This window comes from Humulus lupulus, chromosome X (assembly GCF_963169125.1).
Source record: "Humulus lupulus chromosome X, drHumLupu1.1, whole genome shotgun sequence".
Classification (NCBI taxonomy): domain Eukaryota; kingdom Viridiplantae; phylum Streptophyta; class Magnoliopsida; order Rosales; family Cannabaceae; genus Humulus; species Humulus lupulus.
In genome coordinates, this window is record NC_084802.1 from 189,445,719 (window position 1) to 189,467,549 (window position 21,831).

General features: G+C 32.4%; 1 protein-coding gene and 1 long non-coding RNA gene across 2 annotated transcripts; both read left to right on the forward strand.

Annotated features, from left to right (window-relative positions):
- The first annotated feature begins 1,932 nt into the window (after nt 1–1,932).
- On the forward strand, nt 1,933–2,846 carry LOC133804416 (uncharacterized). Its single transcript, XR_009878461.1, has 3 exons — nt 1,933–2,243; nt 2,553–2,629; nt 2,801–2,846. It is a non-coding gene; the product is annotated as an uncharacterized LOC133804416 (long non-coding RNA).
- Nucleotides 2,847–13,911: 11,065 nt separating this feature from the next.
- LOC133805124 (protein NRT1/ PTR FAMILY 4.6-like) lies at nt 13,912–17,938 on the forward strand. Its single transcript, XM_062243224.1, has 4 exons — nt 13,912–14,129; nt 15,428–15,865; nt 16,715–16,848; nt 17,080–17,938. Exons 1-4 carry the CDS (start codon nt 13,914–13,916, stop codon nt 17,936–17,938), a joined length of 1,647 nt encoding a protein of 548 aa, XP_062099208.1. The 5' UTR covers nt 13,912–13,913.
- The last annotated feature ends 3,893 nt before the right edge of the window (nt 17,939–21,831 follow it).

Consider the following 21,831-nt stretch of genomic DNA (forward strand, 5'->3'; position numbering starts at 1 on the left):
TTATTTTTAAATTCTATACAAGTGTAACTTAAATATGTGTGTGAATATTTCAGCATGATCTAGAGTATGATATTTTAGTCATAAATTTACGAATTTGATATTGTTGTTAGAAAGTTACTTAGTAGACTTTGTCTGTTTTCAGTTGGTGAACACGGGAAAGGAAATGGCAAAAGTCAGCCTTCTTTATACATGGGCGGTAAGCATCTCTTTTCCTAACATAATTGTGTATAATTACTCGTAGATGTTGAAATTCTTGATTTCAGGTATTGACTTGCATGAAACTTATATAATTTTTCTGTTTTCCATGGTTGGACTATGTGCTCTTTCTTCTGCATTGCTCATATTTTGATGCTTCTCTGAATTTTCATGAAACTATACATTAATGTTTGTTGTTTGTATATGTGTCAATGTAGAATTATTGGTCAAACTGTTTTAAATGGGAAGTACCAATGGATTCAAGCTGATGGGCCAAGTGGGGAATGGAATTCTTTCAGATCTACTGAAAATAAACACACATTTAAGGTATTTCTTCTTTCTTTTTCAGTTTTTAGAGTTGAAATCACATACATATGTTGAATTTTTTGAAGTTAGAATTCTTGTTATGTTTGCTTATTTTGTGAATTTTCTTTCACTCTACAGGATGATTCTGAGGTTTGCTATCAGTTTTCCTTTGGAATAAAGGTACAATTTTTTTCTTTTTGAGTACTTTAATTGAGATTAGTATGGTAGAAACTTGTGTTATAAATTTTATGTTTTCTTCTCATATGTTGTCAAAGTTGTACAATTCTAGCTCACAACTCAGAATTATTAACAATCAAACTCACTTTGCAGACCATTGTGGTAGTACCGGTTGAACCACGAAGACTAGTACAGTTTGGATCTACTGAGAAGGTTAGATCACTTCTATGAATATTTATGCTTAACCGTTCGATTAGTGTTGTGTGATTGAGCTGTTAATTGATTAATGCTCTGCCATTGTTGTTACTGTTGCAGATATCTGAAAGATTGGACTTTGTGCTGTTGCTCTGCTATGAAAGATTGGACTTTGTGTTGTTGTTTTGCAGACCATTGTTGATTAATGCTCTGCCATTATAACGATCATGTTGCATTCTGGGCCTAATATCTGTGCTGTTGCTCTGCTATGAAATATTAGGTTCTCATATTGTTCAAGCCTCACAAAAGTTTTTTTTAAGTAAGAATAATCAGTGAGAAGGTGGACTATATAGCATTATAGCATATAATCTATTGCTCTGCTTTGGATTGTGTATAATGCTAGATGTGACATTAGGCAATTTCTTGTGCATCATTCTTTTGAATCTTATAATTCATGCAGAAAAATAAAATTGTAGAGGCTAGTTGATGGGATTTTTGAAGTTTTGATGTAATTAATTGTTTTTTTTTCCTATTTTCATTCTAGTGTTTGTATCTAGAGAGATTTATTCTAATCGTCAAGATATATAAAACAATATAAACATGGAAAATTTAACTTTTTTAAAGCTATTTTTTTAATTGCTTGTAAGAAAATGAACTTTGTTTTGAAATCTTTGATGTGCTGCATATTAAACTTAGAATATGTTTTGTGTTAGTCTTTGTAAAATGTGAAGTATTAAATTTATTTATTTTCATGTGAACAAATTAACCTAAATAGGTGAAATGTATTTAAATGTAGGGGTTGGCGATTGAAGGGGAGTTGCCTGAGAAAAAGACTTGTTATGAAGAAGTATTTTATAATTACTTTAGCATAGGTATGTTTGTGTGATTTTTGACTTGTCTAAGAGCTGATAATTATTCTGTATTAGTATATGTGTGTGTGTGTGGTTCGCTCCCTCTTAGTTTTATATGAAGTAGACCAGGGCTATATTTTTTTATCATTCTACACAAGCCTCCTTATTTTTTGGATCTATATTACAGAAATGGATGCTCGGGTGGCTTACGGCTTTCATCATTTACGTAATTAGAAACCTTACCTGGCACAAGGACCAATTTCTAATAAGGTCTGGTTTGTTATCTTATTATGTGAAAAGTCTTGTGATTACGGACTATTACCAATGATTTTTTAGAACTAAAATTGTTATTTGGATATTTGTATCTTGATGTAAATGTACCCTGCTGGAAAAAAAGCACAATGCTTATTTATTTTACCAGCTAAACTCTTCTAATTGATCGTCGCAGCTGATCTATTCTGGTTATAGTTGCGGTCAAGGTTGGTTCTTTACACCTTGTACAAGTGATCCACGATTAAGGTGAAATATCTTTAAGTTTAAGCAGTTTGTTTTGTTAAGAGGGTTGTTCTGCTTTATGATTTGTTGTTTGCTGATGGAAATAATTTATCAGCAAGTAGGATTCCACTTTGATTTAATTTTATTCTCTTGTGCTTTTCTCCTTCTAAATTATTGGGGCTCAAGGGGTGAAAGCACAAAGCATATTTTTAAATGATTCTCTCCTGTTGTGGTTGATAATTTGTTCAGAGCTGTTGTCATTAAGAGTAACAATATTCTACCTTGATCATAATCTGTATTTGCTTACACGTCTTAATACTTTTTTGGCTCAAGGGACTAACAAATATTTTAAGGCTGCATGTCAAAAAGGTCAATTTCTCATAATGGGAGCAAATTACTGTTCCGTCAAGGTACGTTTGTGAGTTTGATTTATTTGCAATATAATTTTATCTGGCAATGTGTTTCTTCTTATTCTTCTTAGATAAGTACCATCTCTGTCGCTAAGTATTATCATCATTTATACATTTTTCATTGATATTCTTATTCTATAAATCTCATTTTGTAATTATGTGTTCCTCTAGTGTAAGAGCTATTGTTGCTTTAAATCTTCATAACTATGGAAGTGGAATTTTCTCTTCGTTCGTTTAGCTTATTGTTTTAAGTTGCATGTTTTGTTGCTTCAGTCTTTTTGCATGGTAGTACATCTTGCTATACCCTGCTGTTTCGTCAAGTTTTGGAGTTATTACAAATTTAATTTAAACTTTATATGCTTACAGGTGGAAACTAGCTTAAGTCTTATGTTCTTAATAATAAAAGGATTTTTTTTACAATGTACAGGTATATTGAGATGATTTCTTTGGAGCAATTTTTGACAACATTTGTAGTTGAGGCCTTTAGAATGGAAGAATGTATTTCACTAATTTTTGTATACATTTCTTGTTTTGTATTTAGTGATAAAGGAATCAGAATTGGGCATAAATTATGTTGTAATATGATTTCTTAAGCCTAGACTAGTAGACTAAATATTGTAATTACATTTGAGTAATTAATAAAAATCTATTTATGTTACCTTATTTGGCTTCAACTTTCATATTTGTTTTCCTAGTTTTGTTTAAGTAAAAAAAGATTATGTTTCTCTAAGCTAATATAACACCTGTGCTATACTAAAGTGTAGTATAACACAAAAAAAATGTTATACTAAAGTGTAGTATAACACAAAAAAAGTGTTATATAATCAACTATAAATAACATAATTAAACACTTATCTATTTATTAAAATAACACAGAAATTGTGTTATCGTTGACAGTACAATAACACATCTGTATAGCACTGATAAAGTGTTATGTAAAGTACCCTGACCTACAATAACATAGTCGGTCTTAACACATCAGAAAGTGTTATCGTATATTTTGATAACACATTTTCCGTGTTATTAAAAGCATTTTTTCTTGTAGTGCTAGTTGCGACCCAATTTGACCATTCCACCTCCCCCATCAAACCCGAGCTCCACAAGCCCCAACCAACTCTAGCTCTACCTTCGACCATATACAAGCCAAGCACCCCAACTTCACCAACTATCTATCTGCAAGAAGAAGAAGAAGAAGCATAAGAAGAAGAAGAAGAAGATGAGAAGCTAGAGGAAGAAAGGGAAGATGTCGTGTGGGGGAAAATTAGGGTTTTTTAAAAAAAAAAAAAAGTTAATTCAAATGAATGTATTTCTAAATATTTTTTTATTTTTATTAATCCACTTTTAAATAAAAAAGTTTTTTTTTAATTTTTAATTAATTAAATAATCTTTTTAGAATTTTTTTATTTAAATTAATTAATTATTATGATGTGGCATTCGTTTTAGATGGTCATGTGGCTCCACACTGGCAGTTAACAACAAAACTAACAAGGACAGTAAATTTGATAACGCAACGGGGGGTTGGAGAGTTTCACCAGCAAAAAAAAAGAATAGGGGATTAAGTGTAGAAAAGATAAATATAAGGGAGTTTTGTCGTCAATTACTCCCAAAAACAAACTTTCTCAATAACTAATTATAAACCAACAAAGTTTATAATAGATAAAGTCAACTATATCGCACCACCTTTGTAACGTCCCAAATTTACTAATAAGGCTTAGTGCCTTGATTATTGTGCCAGGAGAGCATAATTAGATTTTTATGTGTTAATTGTGATTATACATGTGCGATTATGTGAATTATATGAGTTTTATTATGATATGACTGCTCATGCATATTTAGGTGTATTAAATGTTCTTATTGGCCTGATTATGTTAAAATGTCATTTTCGTAATTTTTGACCCGTTGATGATATATTTGTATTATATATGATTTATGAGTAAGACTACATTATTAAGTAGATATATTCCAGACGTGTGGCACAAGACGATCCTAATGAGCAATTTGATAGAAAAATCACATCGGAGATTAATACCACGCTTGGGGTGAGCCTATGGGTATTTTCAAACAATTGATATTCTTCTTCATTACATCATTTTCTGTCTAAAGTTGTGGACAAATATTTTCGAATGGATTTCGGTACATACTTTCTCTAATCCAAACCCAAATTAAAATGGGATAATTACATTAAGCACGGTGTTTAGGAATTAAATTCTAAATATACGGTAATATAAAATAATTACACATTTACGGTAATATGAAAACTACTGATCATCATCATCATCATCAACATCAATTTTTGACTGTTAGAAAGTGTTGTTAATGGTTTTTTCATCTTCTAATCTCTTGACTGGTTTTTGAATATATATATAATATATGTATATATTGTGATGAACTTAATTTCAGTTGATAATTCCATGGTTTTTGTTTTAGATTTATTACTTGAGTAATTGAGAATAATGGTGATCCTGGTTTTGATTTCTCTCATAGTAAAGAAGAAGACATTTTCGAGTACTTATTATAAGGCTTTTTTAGGTATAGTGAACACATACTCTTTCTCAGCAATAAAACTATGTCTCCTTAATATTAATTACTCGTCGACTTGACTGTAGATTTATATATATATATATATATTTGTTTACCTCCTCCATTAATGGCTAAAGTTTAATTTGCTTTACAGTTGGGAAAGAAGACAAGTCTCGATCGCCTGAAAAACACCATGACCAACAAGAAAACCAACCCCTCCACTGACCCTTCGCCAAACAAGCCCGCTGATCCATCCACACAGACTCCTCCTACCACCACCACTGAGACTACTGATGTTGTAGCCTCGCTGCCGCTGCCGTCTCCTCCGGCAGTGAAAACCGTCACCAAATCATCCTCACCCTCCTCCTCCGCTAACTAATAATATAGTATGATTTCTTAACTATAAAATATTTTCGTAAATATTAGTTACAAAAATATCTTTCTTTCTTAGTTGTAAAACTAGATTTGTAAACTATTGTTACAAAAATAAAAAATTTAGTTACAAATTTGTTTGTAAGTTTTATCTACAAAAAAAAAAAAAAAAATCTACAATTCTATAATAGATTTTGTAAATATTATTTACAAACACGTAACAGATATTTACAAGTTTGTAACAGATATTTACTAGTTTGTAAACGTTGTTCACAAAAAATTGTATTTTACAGCTTTTATTTATGATTTTGCCACTTCGTATTTACAATTTTTCCATTCCATGTTTTTATCTAAAAATTCCGTATTTTTGTAATGCACCGTATTTTTCAGATTTTTTTTTAACTTTTAGTGCATTTTTGTAAATTTCCCAATTAAAATTCTGAAAACTCGACTCATATGTATCCCTAATATTCAACCCCTTCATCATATCCCATTTCAAATAAGAGAATATGCTTAGTTGGTACCTTTTATTTTATTAAAATACAAGATTGGTACCCTCTAATATAAAAAATACTTGGTGGGTACCCTCTATTTGTAAAATTAGTCAAGAATGATACCTTGTACTCAAATTTGGTTAGTAATTCTTTCATAATACCTTAAATACCCTTAGTTATAAATACTTAAATAATACAAATAAGATTTATAATATATACAAGTGAACAGTAATAAATTAAATTATAAAAATCTGTTTCAAAAAAGTAATCTGATTAAAAATAAATTGGTTTTAAAATAATAGAAAAACTAATTTTAAATAATAAAAAATAAAAATCTAATTAATAAAAAAAAAACCTCTTTTTTCTTCTAATTTCCGTCCATTCTCTCGTTCTTTCTCTCATTCTCCCTTATGTTTTTACTAAACAACTCAAAACTAAAAACAAAATTTTTTTTTGCTATATTTTTTCTTTCTACCTGGAAGTTCATTTCTCTCCTCATACACTATTATTCATATCCTGGTAACTGGGCACATTCATTTATGGGTTTTGTAAACAAGAAAATACATATAACAGTTTAGATTTAACAAAAATTAAAATACTAACAATAATCACACCACCAACAATCGGTATGTTCATCACGCCACCACACATCTCCATCGCTGCGAGCGTTGAGTGAGCTCTATCCATCTCTGCCGCGACTTGAAGCGCCACCCTTGCTCGCCTGTTCCGAGAAGAAACCCAGCAGCCCAGATCGTCTCAAACCAAGTCCGCCGTCTAACTCTATCCACTGAAAAAGCTCGCCCCTCTGTCGCCTTTTACCTTCAGCACTAGCTTATGGATTTGACAGGCAATGAGGTGAAGAAGAACGAGAGTATCAGAAACAAGAAGAAGAAGAAGGAGAAGAAGAAGAAGATGGACAGGAAATAATTGAGAAGGAGAGAAAGAAAAAGGAAATAGAAAAAATAAAAAATCAGTTTTTTAATTTTTTATTAATTAAAATATATTTTTAATTAGTTTTTTTATTATTTTAAAATTAAATTATTTTTAATCAGATTACTTTTTATTAAGAAATTTTTATGATTTAATTTATTACTATTTATATATATATTATAAATCCTATTTTTATTATTTAAATATCTATAAGTAAGGGCATTTGAGGTATTATCAAAAAATTATTGTTCAAATTAAGCTCTAAGGTACTATTTTTGACTAATTTTAAAAATAGTAAGTAATTAATAAGTATTTTTTGTATTAGAGGGTAACAAATTTGTATTTTAATGAAATAGAGGGTAACAACTAAGTATATTCTCTTTAAATAATAAAACAAATATGAATAATAAACAATTGTTTTATTTCTTTAGCATGTGATGATGGAAGCCCTTGTAAACATTGTCTAGTCAACGCTAGGTAGGGTATTCTTTTAATCATGCGGCCGGATGGGTGATCATCACTAATCAATAAATATTAGTGTTCATGCCATTTTTCGGAGCCATTAACCATATATATAAGTTATAACCCTCCAAGCAAACAAGATCATATAATAAAATCAAATGATAACATAATTAGACCCATAAATTTTTTAATCAAATAAAGAGTGCGTAGTGTAGTGGGCTAATTATAAAACTGGAGCTTGCTATGAACTTGGGTCCTAATTACGGGAATAAGGGGGCTGTCATGATATTTTTATGCAATCCAAATTTTAATCAAACGTGTTAATTATAATAAATGTCGAGTCTTTATCAATTATTTGGAACCTATTCATGGAGTACCACGAAAGGAGAGCTAGCCGGCATAATATGTAGTTCAATTTAATTAATATATTGAAAAGTACTCGAAGTTGATGTACTCCTAATAAAATGGATTAATGTTGCTCTAACCACAAACACACGCCTCGACCACTTCAGACCACCAGCCTAAAATTATGCACACTTCATGAATAATAATCAGACGCTTATCGGATGATTTGTATTAGATTATTATGTGTCACGTAGAATAAGTATAAGAATATTGAACCATTAATAAGAATATGTGTAACTCCACTAATTACTAATTGGTTTTTAGATGGAGTCTCATGATTCTTGTCATAGTATCAAGAGTCAATTCCCTAGCGGGCATTCGATCCACACCGATCCAAAAGAGTGAGTCAAGCCGCACGAGATCCACATAGTGCAAAAAAACACTTGAAATCTGAGATCCGCATAGTGCGAAAAGACACTTGAGATCCAAAAAAAATAAGCGAGCTGAAAAAAAAATGGGTCACTTGTGATTAGGTGATTCAAGATTTATGAGCAAAAAATCGCCACCATCTTGAGGGGATATTAGATTATTGTGTCCCACATGAAATAAGTGTAAGAATATTGAACCATTAATAAGAACATATGTAACTCTACTAATCACCAATTAATTTTTAAATGGAGTCTCGTGATTCTTGTCAATTTGTAAATCAACATATTATAATTGTTATATAGTTGGATTGGCCTTTATTTACGAGGAGTTATATCTTAATGCTGAATTTATGATGATAGGATGTTTTGGTACACTTAAAATTTTGGACGGTTGATGCAGCTAATTAAGAAAAATTAATAATGTAATTAACTTTAGCAAGAGTGATCATATATAGCAGAAAGCGAGAACAAGAGCTATTGGGGGCATAATAATATATATCTCTTTTATATAATAATTACGTAGATAATGAATACTATTGGTTTAATCATTTTTTATTATTTTAATATTAATTTTAACATAATATTATCATATTTAACTGAATATTCTTATATTTAACGATAATTTATAAATACTTAAACTTAAATAAAATAAAATAAATAATTAAAAAATTAAAAAAAAATATTTTAAAGATATTTTACAATAATAATCATTTTTAAATAATTATATTTTAAAAAATTAAAATATAATATTTTTAGATATTTTACAATGATAATTATTTAAAAATAATAAAATCGTATTTTTTAAAACTTAAATAAAATTTGATTAAACTTAAATAAAAGAATAATATCATATTAAATATATAATATAATTAACAACAAATTACTTTTTAAAAAAAAACTAGCAAGAAACTTAAATTTAAAATCTACTTATAATATTTAATATTACATTAAACATATAATATATAATCTTTTGTTGTCACTCTAAATTCAAAAGTTACTACAAACATAAATTTAAACAAAAATAAATAAATTATTTAATTAATTAATTTCAAAATTTATATGACATTAATATAAATTTAATAAAATTAATTAATAAAACTAAACATTGTTAATTTGTCACCTGTATGGACAATTTTTGGATTTTTTTATAAAAAAAAAAATAATAATTTTTTTCCTGAATTCATTATAATATTTTCGACGAGTACTTCGATGACAAGTTGAATAGGACAAGAAACAATCTCATTTTTGTAATACTTGACGTTGCCATCCAACCGCAGCTTGGGATCTCGAGTAGCTAATTAAAAAATATAGGAATAAGATGTATAAAGAACCACTTCCATTATTAATTACTACGAGATGGGAAAGATCACCAAACAAACTTAAAAAAAATCAGCCCTTACTACTAGATTAAACAAATGTTTTTTTAAAAAAAAAAATAAAACTTACGAGGGTATATATATATACACTACAATAATTTTACATTTCTATGTGTAAGAAATTAAAAATTAGGAGAGATTTTAAATGTCTTATGTTGAGAGATATTGAATTTTTTTTATTAATTGCTAAAATTGTAAGACATTAAAAGTGCAGGATGACGTTGAAAATTTGGGGTCTAAACACGTGTCCAGGGGGACATTCACTGGGAGACGTTAGAAGTCCCCTGGCTAGAGGCGAATTAGGGCTTTTCTAGCGATTTTTAGGGTTCAAAACCTACGAAAACTCTCTCCATTTTCAAGTTTTGAGGTAAATTTTCTTGAAAAAAAATTATAGGTTTTGTATTAATTAAGATGCTATTAATATGCGATTTTGTGTTAGTTTTTTATAATTATGAGTTTTTTCATCAAATTTTTTAAGATTTTCTTGGAGAATATAGGAGGTGGTGGGAACTTGAGATTTTGACTCAAAAATTCTATTTAAGCACACATTTGAGGTTAGTTTTCAAAATTATAAGTATAAATCATTGTTAAAATGACATTTAGTGATATTTTTCTTTATTTGTTGTGATTATGTGGAGATTTAGAGTGTGTTTATAAGAAAATAACTTTGTTGACAATGTAGAAAATAATTTTAATTTTAATTTTACATATCACGTTGTGTATAGATTTGATTCAAGTATATGTTTATGATTTTTTTTAATTTTTATTATTATTTAATTTAAAAATTATGTATATTATATATATTAATTTTTTTATTCACATTGTGGCTAGGTTAATTATATATATAGTTATGTTAAAATAATTTTTTTTAAATAATTTGAAAAATTAGAGATATATGAAAATTTATATGTTTTTGTTGATTATTGAGTTTTTAGTGACTTAGTTGTTAGAGTTTATAAGTCTAAGCTCTATATATACTACATTTTTTGTTTAGGTTAATTAGTGGCTCATTGAAATTTTTTTAGTGATATTTGTTTAGTAATCTTTTATATATTAATTACAAGAGTAAATTATATATTGTTAGATATTTAATGATATTTTATTTATTAATTATTAATTTAATTTTGTTGGTTGTTGATTTAATAGCAAAGTGGATTGCTAAGTGAATTAATTTTGCTAGCTTGGATTATTAAACAAATGTTAGAGAAATTTGAATATCTTAAATATTTATCCATAGTGAAGTAGGTTCTGAGATTAAAATTGTGTGCTGCGGTGATAATGGAAGGTTGGGAACTTTGTGTGTTTTAGTGAAGTAGGTTCTGAGAAATTCAGTTGTGTGCTGCGGAGCTATAAGGAAGAAATTTATTGTATGTTGTTTGAATTGTTTGTTTTGCTATTCACATGCAGATGGTTAGGTCACTATTATAGGAGAAATGAAAACAGGAAATCACAGTTTGGGGATATTTACTCGAAATGAAGCGTCGGATTGTGCTGAACCGAGTGCGAACTTTGAAGAACAATTTTCTATTCACCCGGAAGTAAAAAGCCTCGCGCCAGTCCAGAGTGGTAGAAGGAGCTGGAGAGGAGGCAATGCTGGAAAAGGGTCTAAGAGAAGTTGAGAGAGTTTGACGAGTTTGAAGGCACAACAAATTTGAAATGAGAATTTGATTCTCGACCTATTATAGACCCGGTGCTTGGAGGCGAAATAAGTTCACCCCAATCGTTGGATTATCTAGGACCTGGGTACTCAAGGACGATCTAAGGGCCTAAAATTGGAGCAGTGCGGATTGTGATCATTGGCATTGGAAAAGGGAAATCTCGAGTGTAAATTGAAAGGACGCCTAGGGTACGGAAAAGATGTTTCGGGCTGTGGAATTGACCTTGCATTAATTGCATGGATTGATGGGCCCAACAATGGGGTTATGGCACGTGGCAGGAAATCTCGTAGTGACATCAGCAAAAGTCTAAGCGTATCCTACTCGAGGACCTTTTGAAGCCTTCATCAGTTTTAAGTCTCCACTGTCTGAGGACAAGTAGAGACTTGGGGGATAATGTTGTCTGTGTTTTCACCCAAGGAGTCATGATCACCCGAGTAGGACACGTGCCTCTTTTTTATGAGGCAACGCACCAAGGATATGTCCTCGGGAGGTTAGTCCCACAGTTGGAGGTCATTCTCCTCGGATAGTGAAAGGGCGTCGACATCTCTCCTGGGCTATGTCTCAAGAGCTATGAATGTCTTCATAAGGTTATATCCTTCCCTCAGTTATATTCCAGGCCGAGGACCTAGTCCTCAGAATCTTAAGGATAAGCCAGGTGTCAGCCAATGCAGATTAGCTGCCTCAGAGGAAGATCGGACAACCTTTTTTGGGTGATCTACCTACAGTGTTGTCGATGGTACGACTCGACAACTCGCACTACGCTGCCTAACACAGAAGTACGTACAGCATGCCCTGACAGTCCCAAGGGCATGCTCCCTGTAGAGTGGTTACCTTTCTACAGTGGGCCTCGCAAATCTCGCTTGGGCCGTAGTCGCTATTCAATGCAACCCAATGCATTGAAGTGTATTAATCCCCTAATAATGGGGATAATGTGTATTAATTACTTATGATTAACATTAATGACCCCAGCCTCTATAAATAGGGCTGGGAGTCTCATTGTAATGGGTTCGATTTTCTAGAGAGAAAATTCCTTGTACTTAGAGCAATCTAAATGCTGTCCGAGAATACACCATTGGAGCTTGCAATCACAAACTTACAATCCTCTTAATACCATAGACTCGTGGACTATGGTTCTTTTATAACCTGAATCACGTAAAAATCCTTATGTTCTTACAGTTTATTTCTTTAATCTCTCCTATTAAGGTTGATAGTGAAAAAGACAGTGAACAATATTTAATACTTATATCAATATAAATTTAAATATTATAAAATATCATTATAATAATATACAATACATAATCTTAATTTTTATTAAAAAAATGATCATTTATGTTTCAAAATGTAATCATATTTTACATATTTAAAAAAATCATAAACAATATTTTTGTTTAATTTTTCATTATGTTTATGTCATCAACAAAATGCTCAATCCACATCCGGAAGCAAATGTCGTGGCCAAAACTGAATTGGTCAGAAATCATAAAAAAGTTCCTCGATAGAGGGATTAGCTTTCTCAAAGCACGTGTCCTCTCTTACCAAAGATTCTTTTATATATAATATTATTTATTTATTTAAAATTTATATAACAATAATACAAATTTAATAAATATAATTAATAAATTATATAAATAAAACTAAGCAAATTTATATTATACATTGCTTGATTAGTTTTCAACGAAGAAGTAACTCTATTTTAAGATTAATATATAATAAAAAGATATTTTCCTTCAATAAATATATATATTTTTTTAAAAAAAAGAAGCTTTTTTTAAAACAAAAAAATATGTATTGTAAATAGGTAAAAAATTAAAACCTTTTTTTATTGCTAAAAATTCCTTAAAAATAGTGAAAATAAAACTTCTTAAATTGAAGGGAAATAAGGTATTCTTTTTTGAAAATCTTACTTTAACTACTAAAAATAATTGATAGCCAATAATTTATAAAGTTGTCAAACTAACTTATAATTTAGCAGTAATAGATTTACCTACAAATAAAACATATAGATGTTGAAAAAATATTAATAAACTACCAAAACAATTTGGTAGCGAATGTATTTAGTCGTTTTTTTTTTTTTGAAGATTTAACTATTAAAATATTTTGCTACCAATTTAACTAACTGCTTTGGTAGTTGAAAATATGGTAGCTAAAAGTTATTTTTTTTCTTTCCTTTTTTGTTTAATGAGAGATGCCCCATATTGATTCCATTTTGTAATCATTGGCTGTATATGGGGCTGTCCCAAATATCGTCTATATAAGTACCACATATGATACATAAACCCCATCAACAAACCGGTAACTCATTATAAACAATCAACAAATATTGTCTTCAGCCTTCTCGAAGATCTCTATATGGTACGAATTATCAAATGTTGGTTATTATGGTCCAGTTTATATCATGATGATCTTCTAAGAACTGTGTTTCTTGTGATATAATAATAACTCTCAGCCCTAATTCTTCAATTTTTTGCGCTTGTGTGTTTCACCAGAAGATGGTCAACAGAGATATTCAAGTTGGCTCTCCGGAAGCCAACAAAGCAAGTAAGAAGCACGGAGGCAATAGAGCTGCTCTGTTTGTATATGGTAAGTGTAATATATATACTCTTAGATTAAGCTTTTTATGAGGAAAAGTGTAAGAATTATGGTTTAGAAAGGCTTAATTATAGACAATTAATTGATAATATATATTGTTATTCTCAGCAATGGAGGGTCTGGAGAACATGGCGTTCATTGCCATGGCAGTAAGCCTGGTGACTTACTTCTTTGGCAAAATGAACTACGGCTTAACCAAATCATCCACCATGCTCACCAACTTTATGGGAACTTCGTTTTTGTTGGCGCTCGTAGGTGGATTCATATGTGATACCTATTTGACCAGATTTAAAACTTGTGTCATCTTCGCCTGCTTCGAGTTGGTGGTACGTATATATTCATATATATATATATATAATTATATATATTGTACTATATATCATATCATGTACTTCTATACATATTACATTTTCCTTTTAGACTCGATCTGTTTTTGCATTTAATTATTTTAACACCTGGTCTCCAAATAATAATGTAAATATATAGTCACCAGAATGGGAATATAAATGTAGCATATGGTGAAGTTTTAGGGCAGTGCTTTATATCATGAACATCGCACGTACACGTCATTGTTCATGTTTATTTATTTATTTTTTACTAATAGTCTTCAAAAGGCATATTAATTAAGAAAATATAACTTAGAATGGAAGTGCTGCTATAATGGTGGAATTTTTTGAGTGTGATGATAATGTTAACATAACTAACAATTTATTTATCCCCACGTCCTTGCAATAATAAAGTACAAAGTGGGCTAAGGAAATGCTTAGAATTACATGTAATTATATACAGAGACTAGAGAGAGAGTACCCAAACATTTATTATTATTATTATTTATTATTTTTTTTAATGGAAAAGTCTTGCAATAGGCAGTGACCGTTGACCTTAATTAGTGGTGAATGGGATACCTTAATTAGTGGTGAATGGGAGAAAATGATGGATTAATAATAATAATAATAATAATATATTTATAAATCATGAACATGATAAGCACTCATATAGTTCCAGCGTACATGTAGCACCTACCACGTGAAACGACCAAAAATGTCTTCATTTTTTCTTGATATGGCCATATATATATTAAATATTATATATAAATACATATTTATATTTTTATATATATAACTTGATATTCTCATATATAGCTAGCTATAACTCTACTCCACCTTAATTACAGCCAAGACATGATACATAAATACAGAGCCACCATAAATGAAAAATAGCAAAAAACATAAAGTAATACATATGTACGTCATCCAAGCCTATATATATATATGTAATTCTAATAATAAAAATAGAAAACAAAATTAAAAATCCACTAACTTTTGCAACTTGCGAGTAAAGAAGTGTTCAAGCTAGCTAACTGCACAATCGTATATACCATAATAATTAACTGTTATTGATCGTGATAAATTTGACAATTAATTAATTATTTATGACAAGAACCCTTCAATTAATTCATGTAATACAGTGATATTGTTATCGAAGAATTGAAAAATAGGATTGAATATGAGCATATATAATATTTTATTACATTAATTATATACGTACGTACGTACACATTTAATTAGGTTATTAATTATTTGATATATATATAAGTTTTTTATTTATTTTTTATTTTGAACAGGGATATACACTTTTACTGGTCCAAGCTCATCGACCAGAACTAAGACCCCCAACATGCGTAGATAATATTAATCACCAATGCGTCGAAGCAACCACAGGCGAAGCGGCAGTCCTATACGCGGGGCTCTACTTTATTGCCCTGGGGTCGGGAGGAATCAAAGCAGCTCTGCCAGCCTTGGGAGCTGACCAGTTTAACGAGAGAGACCCAAAGGAGGCGAGTCAACTGTCGAGCTTCTTCAACTGGTTCTTGTTCAGCCTCACCATTGGAGCAATCTTCGGTGTCACCCTCGTGGTTTGGATAAGCACCACCAAGGGCTGGGATTGGGGCTTCGCCTTTTGCCTTATAGCCGTCTTCCTTGCGGTGCTTTCTGTTAGCTCCGGCAAGTCTTTGTATCGCAATAACGTTCCCAAAGGAAGCCCACTCCTCCGTTTTCTAAGAGTACGTACCCACTATTTACATATTTTAGGGTTTTTTCGTAAATGTACTTTTTTTTTTTTTTTACGGTACTTAATCTTCTTTCTTTAAAATATACTTCCTTAAATTTTTAAAAATATAATTTTCTAAGTTTTCTATTTACAAAATTACTGGGTTAAAAAATAAACTAAAAAATAATAATTGGACAACAATTAAAAATCAATCTACTACAAACTAATACATTAAAAAACAATAATTGAACAATAACTAAAATTCAATCTATTACATTCTAACACGTTTTAAAAAAATTCAAAATATATGCGAAAACAATCAAACACCAATTAGACATAAACATAATAACATAACAACTATACATAGACTTAAACAACTAAAAAATAACATAAAAAAAACTATATATAAACCTAAAAAAAAAAACTGTCAAAACCATAAAAAAATCCTTAAAATCATAAAATGGAAAAAAAATTGTCAGTCCGTAATAATTTTTTAATAAAATTAAATATATTATGTAAATTTCTCCAATATTTTATTGTCTCTCGAGACCCTATAATTAATTATAAGTTTAAACTACTACTTTTTAATTTCTTTTTAATATTAATTATAATTGGTAGCGGTAGTCCTAAAAATAATGCTACTACGTCTAAAGTTATAAACTGCTGCTTGGTCATATTTTTGTTTTTATACAATATATTAATAAATTGTAATATATATATATATATGTATAGTTGAGGTATATATACTGGCTTATACAACAAAAATAAAGCCTAGAAGATAAAATCTTAATTATTTCCTCTTTAATGAATTAGAAATTACATTGTGATATTTATTTTGCGTTATTTGATTGATGATGATCAGGTTTTCGTGGTTTCTATTCGAAATCGGAAGCTTCCTATTCCAGAGAATTCAGATGAACTATATGAGGTTGGACAAGATAAGGAATCAGCTTTAAATGATCATCATGAAATCCTTCAAAAAACGGACCAATTCAAGTATGCCACAACGAAATTTTAATTCATCCAAACTACACACTATATGCAACTATATATAGTAACATGGATAAAGTTTTAAAAGTGCTGACCATTTATCGAATTCATATAAAAATTAATTTTATTAAGTTTAAATTTGTCTTTTAAAAAGAAAGCTAGTGAAAAACAAACACACATGTATATAAACACAGTTACGTTCGCATATTATTTAATGTTAATTTGATTCTAAATTAGGTGCTTGGACCGAGCAGCAGTGATAACAAGTTCAGATGATGGTTCACCAACAACAGCCGAGAGACTAGGAGCATGGAGAGTGTGCACAGTAACTGAAGTGGAAGAAACAAAGATTCTAGTTCGCATGCTTCCCATTATTCTCAGCACAGTCTTCATGAACACATGCTTGGCGCAACTTCAAACATTCTCAGTTCAACAAGGCACCACATTGGATGCAAGCATCAACGGCTTTAAAGTTCCTGCAGCCTCAATCCCAGCCATCCCACTTCTCTTCATGTTCATTCTCATTCCTTTATACGACAAGATCTTCGTCCCGGTTGCTCGAAGAATCACTGGCATTCCCACTGGCATTCGCCACCTTCAGCGCATAGGGATAGGCCTCGTCCTCTCGGCTATTTCTATGGCCGTCGCGGGAATAGTTGAAAAGAAGCGCAAGAATGTCGCCATTGAGCACGGCATGGTGGACAGCCTCACTCCCTTACCGATGAGCTTACTCTGGCTCGGATACCAGTACTCCATATTTGGAGCAGCGGATATGTTTACGTTGGTGGGGTTGCTGGAATTCTTCTACGCGGAGAGCTCAGCCGGAATGAAATCGCTGAGCACAGCCATCTCGTGGTGCTCGTTCGCGTTTGGGTACTACTTGAGCACGGTGGTGGTGGAGGTTGTCAACAAGGTCAGCGGTGGATGGCTGGCCAACAATAACCTCAACAGGGATAAGTTGGAATACTTCTACTGGCTGTTGGCTGGGTTGAGTGTGGTGAATTTTGGAGTTTATGTGTTATGTGCGTCTTGGTATAGGTACAAAAAGTTTGAAGTGATTGAGAAAAATGACGTCTTGAAGGAAATTAAAGCTTGATATGTAATTAACATTAATAAATGGGGGAATCGGGGAAGCTTATAAAGTATGATTACGGATTATTAGTCTGTCTTCTGTATGAGCATTGCTAGCTATAAGGCAACCGTAGGGTAACTAATACCTTAGTAGTAGTGTCATATCTTTGTTGATGTAATTTAGTATTGTATTTCACATATTTCAATTAAATTTAATTGAAATGTGTGGTACTCGACGTTGACTTGTACCAATAACACTATATAAGCAGCTCAGCACCCTAGTCACTCTTTTAACATTTCTCCTTCCATATAATTGTGGTACTAATAATGTAATATAGGATTGTCTTGTGTTATAAATTAAGAAAAAAAATCTAAAATAAGTTTTTTATGAACGTAAATATTTTATTATAGCTTATGCTTTAAGAGTGGTTTATTCTGGTGATGTGTTTGGTGTAGTTAGAGGCGATAGTTTAAAAATGATCTTATTGAGATCAATATCGTCGATTTTCCACTATCGCTAAATAATATATATATATAAATATAATATAAATTTAATTTACATTACCATTTACAAATCGAGTCCCAAATATTCCAAACACTTAGCTTCAAGCCCAGAGATCAATACAACAAAAAGTAAACAAAAAAACCCCAACATCATAACCACCCCACCAACATCCCCGAGCTCTCTCTCGATGTCCTCGAGCCCAGAAACACCAGACCCACCACCCCCAGTTCCTTCACTTTCTGAGCCTTCCGCCTTCGTCAACCAACCCAAGCCTTCAACCCAGACCTATAGCCCCACTACAAGAATTAGTATTTTTTGAAGTGATATTATTTGCGGCGAATATTTAAATTCGCTGCAAATAATCGTCTAAAAAATTTACAGGGAATTGTGGGATATTAACGGTGAAAAATAAGGTTATTTGTGGAGATTTTTTCACCGTAAATAACTGTATTTAAATGCGCAAAAACCATAGTGTGCGCTGTTTGGCGCCAGTAAATAAAATCTTATTTGCGACGAAAATTTTCGTCGCAAAAAATGTGAACAGTTATGAAAATGTGGTTGAAAAGTTTGGTAGGAAGTTTCCCGCGGGTATTTTTCTCTTTATATTTGCGGTGAAATTTTTTGCCGGAAATAATTATTTGACTCTTAGGGTTTATGTGGGACGTCACTGTTTTGCTAAATGATTATCAGTAACCTTTATTTGTGACGAAAATATAGGTTTGCGGCGAAAATTTTCGCCGCAAATAATGGCCATGATATATCAACCCTAGCCTCTTCTTCTTCCTCATTTCTCTGCACCTCTCTTTCTCTCTCCTCTCGAATTCTCTCTGCAAACCGTCCTCGACCCCCTCCTTCAACCCCTGTCGGCCCCAACCGGCCTAGCCAACCCCATCTGAGCCTTCCCCGACCCTTCCTCGACCCCTTTCTGTCAGTCTCTCTCTCATAAATTCCCAAAACCTCCACCACCACCCCATCCGACCTCACCACTGGCGAACAGTCACCACCCATCGTCGCAGGTATATTTTGGCATCTCTCTCAATTTTTTTAAGATTTAATTTTTTTTAATATTAATTTCCCTAACACATTTAAATTTTGTGCCGCCACGACGACGGTGCCAGAGCAGTGCCAAAGTTTGGGCCGCTCCCGCTGAGTATATAGTTGAACCGAGAGGTATATATATTTTTAGTTAATATTATATAGAAAAATCTTTAACTTAGTGTTGACCCTCGTTTTGGTCAACAACGCAGAGTCTAGAAAACGACAGAAAAATAATAAAGAGCTTGAGAAAAAAATCTAATGGGAAATAAAGAACACAAAGAATTATAGTGGTTCAGCCCCAGTGATTGGTAATAACCTACGTCCACTTGATACTATTATTAGTATTGAACTCCAAAGGTGTGATCAAAGAACTAAGGTTCCTGAGTTTCACAGACCTTAGAAGAAGAAAAACAATACAAACGATGGATAATAGTAATATAGTTTGGAAAAAGAGAAAAGATTCTCTTCCTTGAGCTATTTCTTGCACATTTATAGGCTCAGGAATGGTTACATGAGTAAAGTAATAATATCTTCTCTTAATAAACGGATCTTCAGGTCATAATGAAGAGATATTCTCGGATATCATTACAACTGTACAGATCTTTACATAAATGAACGGAGTATACGACCAGTCTGGTCGTATATAAAACTTGATCTCCGTATGTAGAAATGTTTCTGGTCGATTGGCGAGCAGTATCTCTGCCACGTGTCGAAAATCCTTGCCACGTCATCAACATCTGTTTTTTGGGTAAACATTTGCCCCCCAAGTTTATCTATTGCGACCAGCAATAAGTTAACTTAGGAAACTAACTTGTCGTATACCCCACGAAATCTGTCAGAGTCTCTCGTGCGTTCTTGAAAACTGTGACCTAATCACGTCCAATCATGCCTTTTCGGTTTCCAAATAACCTTTCTAGCGGCTATTACACTCCCCCATGCCTTGAAAAAGGTAACTCATGATTACCCATCTTTAACACATCTCAGCTTCGATAAATAATCTTCACATTTACCTTTTAACTTTTTACTCGCCATTTTCTTGTCAAGAACTCTCAAGAACTCCATCTCAGAGCTCAAAACTTCGAAGGTCTTCCATCGCTGTTCTAAGGATCCTCCGTTTGCTTGCCCAAAGTCGCTTCACTTCAGAATCTCCAACCTTCATCTAAGTAATTTTTTTAAACCCTTTGAAATGCCATGCATACTGCTTTTGAGTTCTAAAACTTTTTGTGTTCTTAGGTAAAAATTCGTAAGGATTTTATGTATACCATTTGATGCTTGATAGGGTAGTGTAGTTTCGCTCTGTAAGAGTTATGAATCAGTTTGATAGTCAGGAACATAGGTTTAGGGCGTAAAATCGAAGTAAAAATTCGATTTTTAGGCTAGCTTAAAAACTGGGTTTTTCCCGCCCCTTTGGAGTTGAAAAAGCTTTTTCGAGAAAAACTTTTTACTTTCACTTTTTGATCTGTTTTTCAAACTGTTCGCATAGAACTTAGTATTTCGGTTAGAATGATGCTGGTCGTAGACGCGAGCAACGTTATTCCAACTTTCAACATAAGCTCCCAAGCTGGGCGTCACATCTCCTCCTTTCTCTGTTCGCAGTTTACATGCAAGACCCGTGGGGAGGAGAAAGACCCATCGACGACGACCTGCTAGCTCAACTGCTCGAGGACGAAGAACAACCTTCATCATTGATACCCGAAATTCCATTTTCTCGTGCCAATCCAAACACTTCCCCTGTCTTGACTCAAAATATGGCTTGCACAAAAACCAAAGCCCAAAGCCCAAACACTTCTCATCAGCCTGCTCTTTCGGCTGTTGCTCCCTCGACCAGTGGTCGAGACAAAAATGCTCCTGACCCCAACATCCAAAGACACGCCAGACCCCGACACACCATTCAGCCAGATGTTGAGTGGCATTTGGTTCCTGCGAGCAGAGTGATGATCAGGATGATCACCAATTATCTCAAGAAATATGATCTCACGGGGGTGACCCTAGTTAGACCCAGCCAAGACCAAAGGACGAACCTGCTTGGGGGCACCTTCATCGCCTGGTCGAGGTTTCACATCGAGGCAGGGGCTACCTTGCCTCTTCACTCATTCTTCCAGGGGGTAGCCAACTATGTCGGAGTTGCCCCCTTTGAAATAACCCCAAATGGATATAGGACGCTCGCTGCACTCTATATCCTATATAGCCCAAAGAAATGGCCCGTGCCAACGCCTAATGAGGTCAACTACCTGTTCGACCTCAAATCCAACCCCAACCAAGAAGGCACGAGGTTTTTTCACTTTTGTCATTAGGAAACTGGGCGCACCTTCCCGACTGACACAACCCACATATCAAACGTGGGGAGGTACTACCAGGAGTACTTCCTCATGACT

Coding starts and splice junctions, on each gene's coding strand:
- LOC133805124 (XM_062243224.1), top strand. CDS start 13,914: ATGGAGGGTCTGGAGAACATGGCGTTCATTGCCATGGCAGTAAGCCTG. Junction 14,130..15,427: donor TCGCCTGCTTCGAGTTGGTG/GTACGTATATAT, acceptor TATTTTGAACAG/GGATATACACTTTTACTGGT. Junction 16,849..17,079: donor CAAAAAACGGACCAATTCAA/GTATGCCACAAC, acceptor ATTCTAAATTAG/GTGCTTGGACCGAGCAGCAG.